Source organism: Ammospiza nelsoni, chromosome 9, assembly GCF_027579445.1.
Source record: "Ammospiza nelsoni isolate bAmmNel1 chromosome 9, bAmmNel1.pri, whole genome shotgun sequence".
NCBI lineage: Eukaryota > Metazoa > Chordata > Aves > Passeriformes > Passerellidae > Ammospiza > Ammospiza nelsoni.
Window position 1 is genome coordinate 31,243,767 of NC_080641.1, and position 18,663 is coordinate 31,262,429.

Genomic DNA, 18,663 nt, shown 5'->3' on the forward strand with positions numbered 1-18,663 from the left:
ATTTTTAGGAAATTGAATTAATCTTGTTTTTAGGTCACGATTTCCTTTTTGTGTTTCCAACTAATTGCAGCACAGGAATTATTTTGATTTTTGTCTCAGACATTACAGCTTTGTTGGGCTTTGGATATTTTTCTGTGTCTTCCTTCAGAAGCCCCAGTTCTTCCCGCTTGGCAGTTGTTAAGCTACCTGCCTCCTTATTTAATGTTCTGGGAGAGAGTTCTGCCCACTTATGTCTGAGACCAAAAAAACCCCAACTCTGAGGCACCAGAATAAACAAACAGGACAGAAAGCCAAATGTGGCCGTGATCAGAAGCAAAGCCACGTGTGTAGGCTTAGAGCACAGTTTGGGGCCTTTCTGCATTTGGGTTCCAGGAGAGCAGCGATGAGTCAGTGCTGCCAGAGCTGCCTGACCACAATTAATGGGTTTGCAGCTGGCACTGGGTGTCCTTGGGAGCCTGAGAGCTTCAGGAACCCTTGCTAAAACGGGGGGGTCGGGTCATGTAACCCCAGGAACCTTGTTCTGTAGTGACTAAAACTTCCTGAATGTCTAAGTTTCATTCTAATTTCTGGACAGAAAGCTAAATTGGATACAGAGGCCCCTTCACATGCACTAACAAGGTGCAACCAGGCCCTGGAGAAACAAGTGCACCGTGCAGGCTCCGTGGTTACCCTGGATCAGCCCCGGCATGGGGGGAATTTCTGTGTTTGCAGAGGCTGCAGGGGCTGAGGAGAGGCACCAGGGATCCTGATCAGCAAAGCTGTGGGGCCCTGGGACACCGGCACATGAGGGACCTGAGCTGTGGGACCTGAGCTGTGTCCCATTTCTGGGAAGGGAGGAGATGAAAAAAGGAAAGTACCATCCTCAGCCACAGACTGGGTTCAACCCAGCTTGGGCTTTTCAGTGGTGCCCTGTGGCAGCCTCTGCAAGTGAACAGACATGGATTGATGCAGGGACTGGACAGCCCTTAGTAAGCCCAACTGGCAGTGCTTTGTAAGTGAGAACTGTTTTTTCCAGTTAATTTTCCCTGACTGTTCTCCCGCAGCGCCGTGGGACACTCCAGGAGCTCAGCTCTGACAGACCTGCTGGGCACACCCTGGGGCACCTGGCCCCGTGCAGGATTTATCATTCTCAGGAATCCTCACTGTGCTGGGAACTGCAGCCACAGTGACAGGGAACCCAACTACTGCAGGGGACCCTGTTGCACTGGAAGCCCCTTGGTTTTCCTCACATACGTGTGGGCTGTTGTAATGTCACAGTCACTGAGATGTCACAGCTTTGTTAAAATCCCTCTCAGGCATGTTAAAAATGCAGTATCAGGGAGCCCAATGGTGTTAAGAAATGACAGTACACTTGTTTCCAGTTTTTAATGCTTTCTTGTAAAACTGAAAATACAAAACCGGCTGAGCAAATGTAGATCTTTATATACATGAGGTCTCTGATTAAAAAAAATCCTTTTAGTTAAAAAAAAAAAAAAAAGAAAAAAGGGAAGACCGAACCAACAAGTTAAATGAAAACTGATTAAAGGGAACAACATTCTCAAATTGAAGCATACTTTCCAGGAAGGAAAACATCTTCTTTACAAGTTTATTATATAACTTACATTTACACTTTACTGAGAGAACTTACAAAACAAGCTGCTTGAAATGCTCCTCATTCCCTTAAAGCATGAATTTCAAAGTGCCACAGCAAAGGAACAGGTTCCAATATTATCTTATACAGACTATTCATGTATAAAATGGTTTGGTAAATGTGAGGTGTTCATTTAAATGAGCACATATAGGGATACAGACTAAATAAAAGTACTGAACAACACCTTTGTTATTACATATGCAGTTATAGGTATAATAAAGGAAACAAGGCCAGCACTGCTCTTAGGTATCTGTGTAGATGGAAGGAATGTGATTCAAGCAGTGATCAAAGGCACTGTTCTGGAAGAATCCATTTTCATCAGTTCCACTGGAGACCATGTCTTCAGAGACACACTGGGCTTCAGAGATCCCCTCGTAGCCTGCAGGAGGGACAAGGACACGGACACGAGTTAGTGCCAGTACACGAGAGGAGGGGGGCACAGCCTGGGGCCCAACAGCACAGCACAGCACAGTGGCAATGGAAGGGCAATGGGCTCAGCATCAGAGCCTTGCCAGGAGAGGCTCAGTTTTCAGTGGGTGTTTGAGTCATCATGGCTGGTGCTCCTGTTCATTTCTGGGCAAAGCTGTGCACTTGCAAGTGAAGTGCAAGAATCAGAGCAGGGCTCTCTTGGGACTCAGTCATTATCTGAACAGGACATCAAAACAATGAGTGGGCATTGATCCTACTAAGTGTGCACTAGAAGTGATGCAGTCCTCTTGGTCTGGGTTTTTCCTTTTAATAGCACTTTGAAAAAAATTATTCCATGAGTCTCCCAGCTGCTCATAGGATGAAGAAGAAATCTGGATCCTGCATTTATTGGCTCTCCACATAGTGCAGGTCTGAGGAAGCTTGGCTGGGGCAGGTCAGACTCACAGGACATGTGGAAAGAGCAGTAGTGAACCTCAGCCCACCAAAGCCCACCAGCCCAAGCTGGTTGCTGCTTGCCAGGCTACCAGAAAGCCACGGCAGTAGGGAAGAATTCTCTGTCCTTCTTTCATAATGCCAAACTTCCACAGCTATTACAACCTCCTGAGCTGCACATCCCTGTGGAAAGGAGCAGGTTTGTCATTCTACCAGATGCTACAGCATTTATTGCCTACACAAAGGACAGGAAAATTTCTTATTACGATCCACTATAGCCTGCTTTTGCAACTGGCCAGTCAAGGCCCACATGTTCATTTCACTGCAGGAAAACCTGTCCACTTCATTGTGCCTATTTTACTGTTATGTGTGTTTTCATTATTTGAGATCAAATTCTCTACTTACATTTCTGCATTTTCCTATGACTTATTAATTTACTGTTGGTTTACAGGTCAAGATTCTGCTGTCTGCAGAAATCTGGCACACAGTGAATGTCCAGAGGTTCTGGAGGATGACCTCAGCATGTTTATCTGTGTTGGACCAAGTGGAGTGACCAGTATTTTGATAAGTTTTGTGAGTGTTTATGTTATGTTAATTTCTATTTGATGAGCCTGTATACAGGGTGGAACCACAGATGGATAAAACCCAAGATAAGCATACACCCAGAAATCATAATTAGATTCCAGATAGAGTAAACTATCCAAAGTCCTGAACAGAAAATAAAAATTTATTGACTGTTAATGTGATTCATGGAACAGCTGTTTGCCAGTCACACTGGGCATTCCTGCGAGATGAGATCTCATTTAATATTAATGGTGCTATAAAAGCCTGAAAAAAATTAATGCATAGCCTTGATGAATCTTGCAAACCTGAATGGTTCTATGTTACACACTAAAAGATGAGATGAGATATATATATTTCATACATGTTTATGTTTCAGCCTTTTAAGTATTTGCATGCCTCAATAACCACTCCAAAAACAAAAATACTAAACAGAAACATTTCATGATAGTTTAGGCCCAGACAGAAAAATCAACTGTTGTTGAAGTTGGTGTCTTGCCACAGTATTATTCTTTACTGCTACAATTTCTTTTGGAAAGTTTATTTAGTCTGTTCTTTAAATATTGCAGGCTGTCAATCTAAGCTTGAAATTTGATGTTAACATGAAAAAACCCTATGTTTTAGTAATATCAAACTTATGAGTAACACTAAAGAATTCAAAGTTGAAGTTGAAACTTCATCTTAAATGTTTCCCTTGTGTTGGTTACTGATGCATGCACTTCCCAGAATGGAACAGCAGACAAATGCGTGCACACTTGCTCTGAACAGAGTCTCCTTTAATACAAAACAAACAGGAAAGTCAACTCTAATTTTGTGGTCTGACTCAGGCCCCAATTCAAAAAGCACTTAAACATATGTTTTCAGTATTGCCCTTAACCGAGGTGCCCTCCTGAGTGCAGACATGAAGAGAACTTTCTTGCAGATATGTAAGTAAAGATTGCAGCAAATGCTTGTGCTTTATGGCTCTGACAATACTCATGTTTTGTTTGATTTCAGCAATTCTGTCAATTATTAATTTTAAAGATAGAAAAAAAAGAATACTAAAATATTGAAGTACTGTAGTAATGTAGCCATTACAAGTTTGACCTGATTATAAAAGCCTTCCTGAAGCACACCTGAAATGTGCAATGAACAGACCACACAAAAATGCAGGCAGTGCCTTGCCAGCTCTCCTGAAGGTGGCTGTTGCCTATGGCATCCAGCAGAATGGAAGAGACTCTGTCTATCAGTCAAATACAGCATGATTTAAAAAAACAATTTGCTTTCCTTCTGGAGTTTTTACAGATGAAAATTAATTTCAGGGCTGTTTTTTATACAAACATGTTTTTGTCATAACATTGAAAATAAAATGCGTTCTTTGCCCCTCCTGCTACAAATATCAGATGGATAATTCCTTATAGGTGGAATAAATTACCTGTTGAAGCTAAAGGTGCATTGAGTATGTGATAGCCATTCTGCCTCAGAGGATTGAAGCAATGGGATTCCCCTGTGAGCACATCACTGCTGACAGACTGGTCCATTGTTCTGTAGCAATCTCCGTAGTGGAAACAGTTCTGTATGGAGTGAAAGCTGCCTTGGTAACCTGAAAGCAGATATTGCACACAATTCAATCCTGCAGTGGTACTACCTCCACAGCATTTCTGTCACAGCATTTCATTACTGTTGGGGGGTTTAGTTCCACAGTTTTAACTTTGGAAAATGATCATCTTGTTCTGTAAAGTGCAGTTACAGAAGAGCTGCATCAGACTCGGTCTCACAAGGTGCTGTGGACTGTGGTCCCCATCAAGCAAAAATCTCAAGGATGGGCTTAATTTCAAGCAATAGATCAGCTGAACACAGTCAACAGCACCCTTGGATCCAAGGTAAGTAGTGACCCCTCCACTGGATCAGGTCCAGGATGCTCAGCTCCCAAGGGAATGTCTCTGTAATGAATCACTGTTAATTTAAATACAACAATGCAATATTTAAATAAATAGCACTGCTTTGTTTTCAGTTAAGTCTTTTGCCATCCAATGTATGCTGTGCACTGCTGGAGACAGCACTGTTTGTCCAAAACACCTTCACAGGTTCCTCAAACTTCTTTCCCAGACTGTTCTTGATCCAAATGAACCCCCTTTCACTGGACACAGGGGACCACAGTGTGCAGGCAATGACCTAGAAGTGCAGGACTGACTCCAGATAGTTGTCAGGTAAAGACTGAGTTCAACCAGAGGTTCTTCTGCTTCTGGAAAGTGCTGAGATAGATCTGTATGGTCTTTGCTTGCCTCAGTCATTCTGCTTTTGGGGCATGTTTGACTTTCGTCTCCACATACCCAAAACTTCTTACATCCTGGGGTTTTTCTTCCCAAGTATTGTATTATCAGTACCCAGCAGTTTGGGTTTTGCCATCAGAAGTTGTGAATGAGTTGTAGACAACAAAAGAAGACATTTAACAGTAAAGGACGAATGAATGGCTGAAAAAGGAATTTTGCAATTTATAATTTGTTCCAACATCCTAAAAAATTGGAATTTGTTCCCAGAAGGATGATCTCAAAGTACATCACAATATTTAAGCAACCATGGCCTGATTAAATTCTCTTCTTTCCTCCTGCCTCAATAAGCTCTTCCTTATTCTGGGTGCAATGCACACTAATTGCACATTCCTATCAGCCGCCCCTTTTCCTGCCTTCTCTGGAATGATTCTCCTACCCTTAAATGCAACTGAAGTCAACCAAATTAAGCCTAAAGTCTAGCAGGACGTGCTTCAGGATTTTCCTCTAATTGCCAGAAAAAATACAGAGTTGTTGCCTTTCTTCCCTCAGTCTTGCAGAGAGTGAAACATTTCCTCAGGAACTCCTGCAGAAGCTCGGGGCAGCTCAGTGAATCCCAGTCCCGGCCACATTTCCCCATTTCCAGCTGACAGCTTGGCCCCACTCACAGCAGAGACCCGCCCTGCTGGGCTGCCTGTGCTGCTCTTCAGTCTGTTTGTTCAGAAATTAAATCCTGTGCCTGTCCCCAGAGCAGCTGGGGCTATGTGGGGTGAATTGTGAGCTTGAACACCCTTACAATTCCTGCAGTGTGCAAGCTCTCTACTGTTCAGTAAGATCTCCTACATTTATCTGTGTTTTTCCTCTACTACCAAAGTCTGACCAAGCAGACAATACCAGGCAAAGCTCAGGGTCTGCTCACTTCATATTTCCTAAGTTAGCAATAAATAAGGCCAAGTGAGACAATTCTTGAGTAGAAATGTAATCAATTCATTGAGTGGTGAAAGATTTGCTCTGAAGGTTCCCAGTTTAAGATGTGCTTTGGCAGAATCTGCAAGGATTTAGATGCTTAATTTCTTGAGAACATATGATCCACTACAAAACAGCTACATTGTTGATGTCCACAATTAGGGAAGTCCTAATGGAGGACTCTTAGATAAAGACACTACACACTCTGTACCAAGGCTGCTCATACTTGCTGCTATGGCAAAGGCAGCCCAAAAATGTGGAAAGCTGAGCATTAAATGATGCATGTCCTTCCCTGGAACAAACAGCCAGCCACTCTATTTACTGCTGGAGAGTCTGGCTCAAAGAACCAAGGACCTCTTATGAGAGGTAGCACAGCCCTCTTTTGATGTGGTTTTAGGTACAGTGAGTTATTGATTGGCTTTGAAACTTATCCTTTCTGTTTACAAAACAAACTCCTTGCTGTAAGCCTTCTAAAAATACATCCTTTTGAGATGAGCAGTGGAAAAAAGAGACATTTGGCTTCAAAGTAGGCTCAACTGGTTGCAGAGAACACTTAGATGCATTGCTAGAGAAAAAAAAAAAAAATAAATGAGCCTTTTCCAGAATGTCTGCTACAGACATCACTTCTAGGGAAAGCATGACGTGTATCTTCTCTGTCCCTGTAACTGCTGTCCTTCCCTTGTGCTCCCAGGCTTGCCTTTGTTACATCAATTAAAAATCTTCATGATCTACAGAGCTGGCACAGTGGCTTAGAAAAGCAGAGAGCAGCCAAGCATGACAGAACTGGATTGAAACCAGTCAGATCCAGGGTTTTCCCAAGACCTGTGGGGAAAGGTTATTTTGCAGTGTTTGAAGTTACACTGTCTGGAAATACCTGAAGCAGAGAACTGCCTCAGAATCAGTCTGGAAAAGAACTGCCATGAGCAATGAAATCCTCTTTTGGATTGCAGTGTTTATCCCTCAGCACCACTGTGAGATTATCTGAGAAGGCAGAGGGAAAAGTGTTCCTGGAACCACCAAGTGGCGAGGGGGGTGTAGGAAAATCCTGGTGCTTCTGCACTGCTGACTTCACCAGGAGATGATTCCTGCCAAGTGCTTCACAGAAATACAGAGAAATGCACCTTCCCTGTTCCAACCTGCCTGCAAGGTGGGATCAATGCAGGAATGAAACTAAAGAAAATACATTGAATGAGGAAGGGAAAGGGTGCAGACAGAACAAAGCATCACACTAAAAATGGGATTTCTGACCCTTTGGGTTCATTGCGTTTGTTGTGGTTCCTTTACATTTCTTTAAATGCTTCACTGAGAAAATATGGGGAATTAAAATATGATTGAAATCCCATAACCAAGCATTGGGTTAACAACCACATATGGTTGATTAAACTACACAGGGAGCATTTTTACAAGTTCTTAAAAAAGACTCCCTTCAAGGGTTAAAATACAAAGTAAGCAAGAAGGCTGGTCCAGTGCAGACATCCCTGCTCCTTCTGGAGTGCAAATCTGTAGTACCAACTTGGCAATAAGTGTTTCACCAATATTTTTTTTGCCACATGGATTTCAGGTTTTCCTTCAGTTTTGATTTAAATCAAGAATTTTCTGAGGTTATTTTCAAGTGAAGAATTTACTAAATGCCCTGTCAGTTTAAATGATCACTGTTAAATGTTTTATGTACAGTAGATGTAGAAATATAACAGTTCATAAAGGAATAAACTGAGTTCCAAACATAACATTTAGTTAAAATTTTGCTTTGAAATAATTTGTGGCAGAAAAGCTGCACTTAGCCACTTCACACAGTGCACTGGCTGCCTCTGCTTCTCTAAGGCACAGCCTAGAAAACTTCAAGCAGCTTTAAAACCAATGATGTAATGAGCAAATAATTGGAATATGGCTATTAAATGCCATCTTGTTATGTCATGTCATTTACATGTATTTGCAAATAAATCTCAGCTTTTTAAATTCCATAAAATTTCTGACAAGAAATCATGTCAGGTATAAATAACTACAGGATTCCATTGCCTGCCAAATTCTTTCAGCATGTAATGATTTCCATGTGATCTTACTACAGCTAGGTTAAAACATATAAATAATGTCAGCTTGTTCTTTCATTATCAATATTTCTGCTACCAGCCTGATGAAGCTGCCATCTCCTAAAAATTCCACATCCACACTGTTTATGTGCTTCTGTACAGATGCCTGGTTCTACACTAAGGTTATGTGGCGTACCTTTTTTTGGCAAAAATTCAAAACCCCCAAATTATTACGGATTCCATTAGAAAATGTGCTATTAATGAACTGAGAGGCAAAAAAAAAAAAAGAAAATGTAGAGTGTAGAGCAAGTGCAGCTAAGTACAGGTTACAGATAATTGGTTTCAAAGGCTGCTAATCAAAACTGATTTTGGAATGACCATTTCCATAATTAATTTATAATAATACTTCAACATTTGGCCAAAGTGGAAAATTATTGCTTTTTCAAAACCACATGACATAACACTTAGAAAGCAACAATTCATTCAAAAGGAAATGTGGTTTTCTTAAGGAATAAAGTCAATTTATTTAAGTGGTTCAAAACTTGTTCTGTCTATGCATTTGTTTCTGCCGTAGTAATGAGCTGCTAAACTTTCCTCTTGTGGCTTGTAGTTATTTAGCTCATTATAGCAACATAATCATATATCATTATATGCTATCATAAATCTGCCACTTCTCCCTTACAGAGTTAATCTTTTTAAATTGAATAATCTGTTGAGCATCAGGTTGAGTTAGTTTTTCCTTCAGCACAAATCATTAAATATAATACGCTTTAACTTTTCAGACTAAGCCTTTCCAAGCAAAGAGCAAAAACACTGCTCAGAGAATGAGGGGCAGAGGGAACTGCTGGGATACCCAACCCCATCCCAGCTGGGAGCTGCTCAGGGCTTTGTGCTCAGGCTCTTGCAAGCAGACAGATGTCCTGCACACTTCTTTATTGGGAATATTTACCACATTTTAGCAGCTCACCATCTGGATTGCATAACAGATTTCTGAAATATGCAAGCTCCTGTTACTGGAAGAATCTGTGATAATAATATCTCTTGCTAATTTGTGCCTCAAAAATTTCAGGAACATTAATTAGTTCCCACAGCAGAATCCCAGAATAGGTATGTAAGCCTGCAATTAAAAAGGCTGAGTAATTCAGAACAAAAAATGTTTCAAATTAAGCTCTGAGACAGCTGCTTACTGCTCCCATTCCTGTCCTCAAGTCCCACAGGCACTCTACAGTTGTACAGAGTGCATTTACATGTTACTGTATAATGTAAAACAAGCCAAACTTCCAAATAATAAATGAAAAAATTTGCTTTCTTTGTCTAATTCCATGTCTTGTGCATCACTGTGAGTGCATGGAGCAGCCCATGTATTCTGGGACTGGATGGCTCCTGCAGGGACACTCCAGGCTGGATGACCAGTCAGGGGAGGTGCATGGCCAGCAGCCTTCTAATGAAGCACCTGAATAAATGCAATAAATCTGCTGTTGGGACAGCCTTCCCCATTATGATGACATATCACAGCATGGACCTGCCTTAAAATTCACATCTGTATGTACATCAATCCAATTTAAAAACTGAAGTGCCCACTGAAATGCTGACACTATTAGCCAAATATGAAAAAAGCAAAATAAATTCTTTCTCTCCAGGTGGAAATTAGAAAAGCTGCAAAAAACAAACAGAGGGAAGAGTTACCTTGAGATCCCTGCTGTACAGACTGGTTGGGAAATGGGGTGTACGGTGTATTTGGTAGCCCAGAAAACTGCTGCCCGTTGGGTGACTGGCTGTGGGATGATGGAGAGCCGTGTTTCTGCAAGAGGGAAGGTGGAACTAAAGCTTTCAGGGGGCTGACAAGTGGAGAGATTATGTTGGGAGCAAGCCTAGAAAAAGAAAATAAAGAAAAACTTCACATATCACATCATAATATGGCAAAATGAAATACTTGTATGAACTTTTTCTATAATGGCCAAACTATAGAGAAGTCTGTTTTGCAGGTACAAATTATATTGGAAAAAAGGACAACAATGCAGTGCTACCTTCAGATATTTGCTAGGAGGCAAGAGTTAGACAAGGAATTCTGTTCCTTTATACTGATTTCCTGCACTTGCCATAAATGCCAGATAGATCAAAATGATACCATTCCTCAGTGAGCAACTTAAACACAGCTCCATCTGATTTAGAACTTTGTGAGCTGAGATACATGTCTAGAAACAGAAGTGGGAAATGTAGCTAGAATGGGTAAATACAAGTGAATTGTTTAAGTGCCTTCATAGCTGTAACAGGGTCAAGCTGCAGCCAGGACAAAGAAAAGTGTTTGTTTCACTCTGCAGATGAGCAAAGAGTGGATCTCCCACAGCTGTGACAAGGGGCCCTGTGCCCCACAGCCCAGTGGTGCCCTGTCAAACAGCACAGGCAGCGTGGGGAGCTCTCAATACCCTCTCTGCTGCCTCCAGAGCTTTTGCTAAACCTGAGAAGGACCTCTGTGAGCAGCACCAGAACCTTCAGATGCTGCAAAATCCACCTGTCTGACAGCCACCCTGTGGAAACTTCCCAGCTACAGAACCCGAGGAAAAAATATAAAACAACCTCTGCAGGTTGTAATAGATGTCACCAAGCTGGAAAAAAATAGTGAGCACAAACTGTTGGAGGCAGACAAAAATTAACTAAATTAAAACTCCAGTCTCTAACTGGTGTCTTCCTCTACCCCTGCACAAGCTGTTCAAACACCATAAAGCATCATTTCACAGGATGGCTTCTTGGAGCAGTTGGACTGGCCCTGGGAGCGAGGCTGTGCTCCAGTGAGGGCTAAGCACTACATGAGAGTGTGCAAGAGGTAAACAGAGGGGAACTGTGAATAAATGGTGACAAGAGCTTAACCCAATTTAACATGAGAGGCACAGGAACGCTGCCAAAAGCTGTCACAGTGACACTGTAAATATTAGAAGGGGTTTAAATCAACCAATCCAAGTCCATCCTATGCTCAGACAATTCCTTCTCCCAAAACAAGGAAGCAAGATCGATAATACAAACTACAAAGACTGAATCTCCCTAAACTAAACTGAGGAATTAAACTAGTGTTGTTAAAGGGGTGAAGGCAAGGATATTTTCAAGTTAAATAGCAAGAACTAGAAAACTGTCACTGACATATTTTCTGAAAAATCCTTTCCTTAGGATTTTTCCTCCTGAGAAGGTGAGAGGCCTCAGGAACAAAATGTAAACAATGATTATCTACTGCTGTGGAATGCAACAGGTGCATCTGTGATTGGTCTCATGTGGTTGTTTCTAATTGATGGCCAATCACAGCCCAGATGGCTTGGACAGAGAGTCTGAGACAGAGCCTTTGTTATCATAATTTATTTTTATATTCTTAGCTAGCCTTCTGATAAAATCCTTTCTTCTATTCTTTCAGTATAGTTTAATATATATCATAAAGTAATAAATCAAGCCTTCTGAAACATGGAGTCAGATCCTCATCTCTTCCCTCATCCTTGGACCCCAGTGAACACGGTCACAGGAAATAATTTTCTTTTGCGAGAAAGATACTCTCTCCAGTAAGTGCTGATCAGCAATATGTAAAACAAAGAGGGCTATTGTCAAATTAAAGAAGCCAACATGTAAGGAGAAAAAGATCCTATTTGTTCTGGTTTGGAAAAGGCTGCAGAGGTGCCAAAAAAGGACTGGGGATGCCGGGGCTCCCTGTGCTCCTCCCAGCTCAGGGACAAACGCCACCAGCCCCTGCTCCGGCTCACAGCCACAGGGACATCGTCCCCCACCCGCCAGCAACGCTCTCAGAGGCCTGGAAATGCTTCTATCTGAAAGGAGATTAAAAAGATTGCAGTTGTTTTCGTTGGAAAGATAATAGCTAAAGGGCTCATGATAGTGACATTTATATGGGTAATGACCACACACACATTTAAAAGAGAAACAAAAGATGTACTAAAAACTCCAGTGCCGGGATGAGCCAGAAACCAGTGCCGGGATGAGCCAGAAACCACTGTGAATAGGGGAGGGAAAGGCTGCTGGGGAGCGAGTCCTCGGCAACTGCCTGTGTTGGGTTTCCTCTGCCTGCTCTTGGAACGCCTTGTCCCGGCTACTGCTGGGAAACGCAGCACCCCATGGAGACCTGCCGGGCTGCTCCGAGTGCTTTGTCAGGATGGGCCATCGTGTCTCTAAATTCTGTGCAAGCACACTGCTTTGTCCAACAGAAATGGTACACTTAGGTATCCAGCTGTGGGAATACTGAAAATCCCAGCTTCCCTACCCACTTTAACTACTCCCAGAGGCTACTTAAATCTTAACCAAGGGAGAAGAATTTAAGTTTTCATTGTTATTTTTAAAGCAGTGCTTGTTCCCACTCACTCTCTTGCATTCCTGTTTTTCCTGTGTGTGAGCTCAACAGGGTTTGTGCCTCGAAACCTTTGAGACGAGTGTTGAGGGATGGAGAGGTCCCCTGCAAGGCCAGAGGGTGCAGGCCCTGCTCCAGCTGGGAATGCTGAGCAGTGTGTGGAGCTGCCAGCTTGCTGCTCTCTGGGCACGGCTCTCCCAGTGCTGGAGCTGCTCAGCAAACATTGCTGGCTGTGGGCAGCTGTATCCTAGGAGCAGGAACCTGAGCTGAAACCCTGACAGCTCCGGGGAACACTTGAGCATCGCTGCCTCCTCTGCATCAAGAGACTTTCACAGAGCTCAGCAGTTCACCATAAAAATCTGCTACGTTCTGCTCGAGCTCTCCCAACAAGGAATTCAGCATGTTTCCTGGAGCTTCAGGCAGTTTTCAGCTAGGAAAGAACTTTGCTCAGCAGAAAAATCTGGCTATGTTAGCACAAGTGGCCAATATGGAGATCTGTGTCCTTAAAATATTCATCACAATCCCTACGGCTCAAGCTGGTCCCTAAAATATTTCTCTGTGTGTGCGTGTGCATGTGTGAATGTGCTCTGGCACACTCAAGGGGAGATTTTCATCAGCCAAACTGTCCAGTCTCCAGTGCTGTGTTTTTAATTCTCTCCTGAGTATCTGCCTACTAATTCGGTTGCTGTGATACTCAGGTTGTTAAAAGAGGAGGAATCATTCCTGATACAAATTAAACAGATAATGCATTAGAGCCTAAAAGGTGATGCCTTCTGTGTGGAAGATGAAACACTGAAAGACTTACAGCAGGAACTCAGCTGGATACACTAAAATTCCCAGGCAGCAGCTCAGGCATGTGTGTTTCAATAACTAATAGCCTGCACATTTCCTGTTAATACTGTACTACAACCACAGTTTGCTTTGGTTTGGAAAGTAATAATAAATATATACCATATATTTTACCTTAATTGTAACTTGCATAATTCAGTAAATTTGCAGCTCCTTTGGGGCCTTTTAATATATATCTGTGCCTATATATAGCTGTATGTAAAGAGATATAAATACTCTCACAGGCATGAAAAAAAATCCATATCCTTCCTTAATTCATTACATTTGAGGGCTCCTGGCTCTATGGAGTATTTCTGTTGAGGGCCATACAAGGGTGTGATGGGGGAGCCTCCTCTCCACCCTGTCCAAGACACAGGAGCAACAGGACACCACGGAGAGAAGGAGCTTGGCTGGAAACAAAAGGAACATTTTGCTCACACAGCATGCCCTGGCCTGTGCCATTCACAGCCACAGGAGCCACAGAATCAAACAAAATACCTATTTTTTTACCAAGGGACCGAATCATTTAATGGCCAAAACCAACATTTCCATGCTAAGCGAGGGGTAATCACATCTTGTGCTTCAGGATGTAAAGTGATCGCCCGTGGAGGAGGAGAGGAATTCTGCTCTCTTCTCTCACCACAGCTCAGGGTGACTGACCACGCACTGGGGCCTTCTCCAGTTCCCCCTGGAGCAGCACTGGAGGATGGAGCTGGAGATGGAATTCCTGTCTGAGGGAGCTGGGACTGCAGCTGGGATTGCAGGGCCAACACTTCCTCTGAGGAGGCACCAGCAGGCAATCAAGGAAAAGCACTACTCAGAAAAATCCTGTGTGATTCACACACACACACACAGAGCCAAAAGGAAGCTTTGGGAATAACTGAGCCTAACTCAGTAACCGCCTTGTCTGTGGCACTGTGCACATTTCTGCACCAACACTGCCTGAAAAGGCCCAGCTCCACAGCCCTTCCCACAGAACTCCTGCAGTCAATGGGATTCTACCCACAAAGAATCATGAAACCAAGTGGCAGCCATGGACAACAAACCAGTTCCTCAGCTCCACTGGAAAGCACTTGTCACATCAATAGAAATAGAAATCTTGGTCCTAACAGAAGGACTTTTTAAAAGGGAAAATTAGGTCAAAACATAAAAAAGATTGATCTTCCTCTCACTTTCTAAGTGCATACCCTAGGAATCTCAACCAGAAATCCCACTGAAACTTTTTATAAACTTTCTTGTGACCATGCTTTAACAATAAATTTTGGATGGTGGAAGTTTATATTAAATTGTAAGTAAGGCCTTTGTGAGGGAGCTACCTGTGTATGCCATGAGCCAGCAGTGACCTACAGAAAACACCTAAAGGCTACAAGCACCATGACTTTGCTTCAGAATTATTGATCCTGTCTGCACTCTCAGCCTCCCCAAGCAAGCATGGGTGTTTAAGGATCTCTGTATTCTCCCAATGCACACCAAATGTCCTGTTCCAATATCAGTGCAACATAAAGAACCAAAAAAATAAATACAGATGGACCTGGGTTGTTCTGAGATTCCATCACAATGTCTGGATAGGTGTTTTCTATGTGTCCACAGTGCTTAGTCTGAGGAACAAATTGATTACCCCTTTGCTTCAGTCTTTGTTCAATACCAGTTCCAGGACAAATTAACAGAATAAGAAATTATAAAGCTTCTTTAGGATAAGAGGGCTTGACTAGACCTTGACTGCCAAACTGCATACAGTATATTTGGTAAATACTGAGTGGAACTGAAAATTAAAACTGAAAAATAATAAAAATTAATTCAAAATAAGATTTTTGAATTATAAATAGGAATGAAGTATAACTGCAAATGGAAATATGTAAGATGGGGATGTTTCCAATATGAAAACTGTCTGGATTTGTTTTTCTTTAATGGTGTGATGGCTTGATTGGCAGATTCCTCAGTCAGACAAAGAACCTCAACCCATATCCCATTAAGTTCCGTGGAAACAGGACCAAATCCAGGCTGAAAAACATCTGTCCTTTATGTCAAATCATTTTTTGTATATTTTGGGTTATAAAACTGTTCTGTAACATGCACAGCAGTATTGAAAAATTGTGACTTTTGAGAATCATGACTTAACTCAGATTAACATAGAGAAAAATGGCAAATAAAGCACCAGAGTAAGAAGCACAAACCAAAGCAGCTCCACATTTTATCTGAAGTGCAGCACTGTAGCCACTTACAGGAACTCAGAGTTTCCATGAGAAGAGGTTCTCCCATAAAACCCAGCACTCCAACCAGTTCATTCATAAAATCTCTCCCCTAAGCACCATAGTCACTGATATTGTGAGAAAGTCCAATTCAGTTCCAGGACCAGGAGATTATTTTTTTTTAATGGGAAAAAAAGTTAACACGGATTTTCATCTCTTCCCATAATATTAAAAATGATGTGTAAAGCTCTGCTAATCAGGTCCCTGGATAGGGCCCAATCTGTGGCCACGTGTTTCTGTTCTGGGTCTTGCCCTAGGGGAATTTCTGTCAGCACATGCTCAGGAAACAGTTACACCGTTCACTCCTTTGGACTTTTCTGTAAGACAGACTCTATCTGAAGTTTGGTGAACCTTTGCACTAATCACTGCCAGGTGCCTCTGGCTACATTTCTGGAATGCAAGGAATCTTTTCCTTCTCTCCTTCTTTTCCTTTCTCCTCTTCCCCCTCTCTCCCTGATATATAATAAATCCTTCAACACAGATCACCTTGCTGGGCATCACTGCATTTCTTACCTTTTCCTATAAACAATGAGCACCCAAGTCCCAGGGCTGTGACACAGGGCTGTGACTCCAGGGTACCACAAGGTGCTCCAAGGTACAACACCTTGTCTCTGGTTTTTATACATGGTCAGAGGCTCTTTCCCTGCTCTACTGCAGCTGCAGCCTGTGACACACCTGTGTGTGACATCCTGAAAGTACTGCCTGGCTTTTAGACAAATACAAAATACTAATTTTCACTCAAAATGCTGCCTTGGATTACCTGGATCCAGTTCTGCACCTTCACTCACCCACGCTGAGCCAAATCCACAAGTGCAGGAGCTGCTCAGCTCTAAGGAGTAAGAGGGGCTTCATAAATATTATGGAGAACACTCTCCACAGCAACTTTCATGTGACTGAAGAGTCACAGGTCATTTAACTGCTTTAGAATATTTTTAGTGATACCAATAACCGTGATACAAAAGCAATTTCATGTTCAGAATCACAAAGGAGCCGTAAGAGTTCTCTCCTGGTTCACTCAGGGGTTTTCTGTGTGGGGCTGCTCTTGGGCCCAGAGGGGCTTCCTGAAATACTGAAATACTCCCTGTCTGCTCTACCAAATACATGTGCTCATCTGAGTGGGCACAGAACATAACTCAGTGTTTGTCACACGTCATCATCTACACAAGCTCACAAAACACACAAACACACTCATTCTGTGTCAAATAAGTATCTCTACAATTGTTCTGACCTGAGATGTGCAACTTCTGCAGAGCAGTTCCTCACAGGGATCATTATGGGAACTGTGCCATTCCAAAGGATGTTTGTATTTATAAGAGTTTGTTTAATAACCTCTGAAATGAAGCTGATGAATTGCTACAGTGGAAGTCACTACATGAGGGAGATCTGAAAAATTATTCTAGCTTACAATCTAGCAGGAAAAGGTATTCTGGAGTGAAAGAAAAGCCTTATTAATAGGGTCAAAGAAATATAAAAGCATATTTAAATAAAGGGCAGTGCCTTCAGTTCAAGTGATTGCCAGGAAGTGAATTACAAAGACATGTAATCAAACACAGAGATTGTCTACTCCAGATTATCTGCATGTGCTGCATGCTTGACTGATCTATCTTACTTCAGAGGTCATTATTCTCTGGCAAACAGGCAGCAAGATGCTTCCAGGTGGGTTCTGCACAGGTCCTGATGTCTGCTGTCTTCAGGTCTGCCAGGCAGAACACACTACCCAACAGTGGGAGATGTTAAAATAGCTTCATTATTTGTTACACCATGATAAACTCCTGTGTTTGGTGTATATGGTTTGCATCAAACTGCAGCAGTTCTGCTTAAAAACAAACAAAATTTGGATGAAAAAAGAGGAAAAAAAAAAAAAAAGCTTTACAGATGTTTAGTGTAAATTTAATTACAGATAAATCAAGTAATGGCTAAAATCATTAATGTAATGCACAAGAGCTCTGGCTGAATTAATCTTAAATGCTTTCTGAGTTACTCTGACCATCTCCTTTAACCTCCCACCTTCTCCTGTAACTCTCTGATTTCTCACTCAGTTTTCCTTACAGTGTCTCCCCTGGGCAGGCACCTCAGCCCTTACTTTGAGAGGCTCCCAGGATCCTGAGTGTCAGTGCAGCCCTCTCAGAAACTCAAATGAAAACACTTGCCCACCTATTTCTGCTGATGGACAAACAGTGTTTACCTCAGGATCCAGCACCAGGTTACCCTTAAGCATGTTGCTAATGCTAATTTAGCTTTAAGGGGAGGGGGGAACCTGTATAAGCCTATCTGGACATGATTATGAATGAATTCTGATCACATTTTCTCCAAGGAGAAAAATGAGTTGGGATTTGGAAGCAGATGCTTTTAATTACGGATTTTCTTTGTTTGGTGGGGCCCAGTGCAGCACCTGTACATTGTTCTCTCTGGACAGATGTACTGATGCCCCTTTTGCGTGCTCAGATCCATAACACTGAGATAAATTATGAAGGGTTCTTGGCTTCCTCCATTGAAAATGTTTTCAGCTGTCAGAGGTATCTGTTTCTTGTTACTGGTTTTAGTGCTTTTGAAGGGAAGACTAAACCACTGACTTGTGTATTCTGTTATAAATGAAGAGTATTCTCCAGTGGAATCCACAGAGAATGAGGGATGGATCTCCTTGGTCTGTTAGGAAAGCTGTGCAGGTATTTAGTTTTCCAAAGTACTTCTAGAGAATAAAAGTTTCTGTCCCACGAAGTTCCTAACAGCATGTCAATTCCTAGTCCATTGATTTAAATGAGCTCACAAACTTAATTGAAAAGTATAATCAATAAACAAGGTTAATAAGAATCAGATATAAGTGGCTAAGACACCTAATTGTCTCTTAAAGTAATGAGAATTAGGGGCACAAATGTATTTTTCTACCTGGCCTGGATCCTGGCAGCTCAAGGAGACGGCACAGGAAAGAATCTCCCCTGTGTAACTGACAAGATTT

General features: G+C 42.2%; 1 protein-coding gene across 1 annotated transcript in view; it reads right to left on the minus strand.

Moving 5' to 3' along the window:
• Positions 1-1,447: 1,447 nt before the first annotated feature.
• Positions 1,448-18,663, minus strand: part of GLIS1 (GLIS family zinc finger 1) — a 178,123-nt gene continuing 160,907 nt past the window's right edge. The window contains 3 exon segments of the mRNA XM_059478526.1: positions 1,448-2,009; positions 4,467-4,634; positions 9,981-10,165. Coding sequence (XP_059334509.1) covers positions 1,873-2,009; positions 4,467-4,634; positions 9,981-10,165 — 490 coding nt within the window. The 3' untranslated portion in view covers positions 1,448-1,872.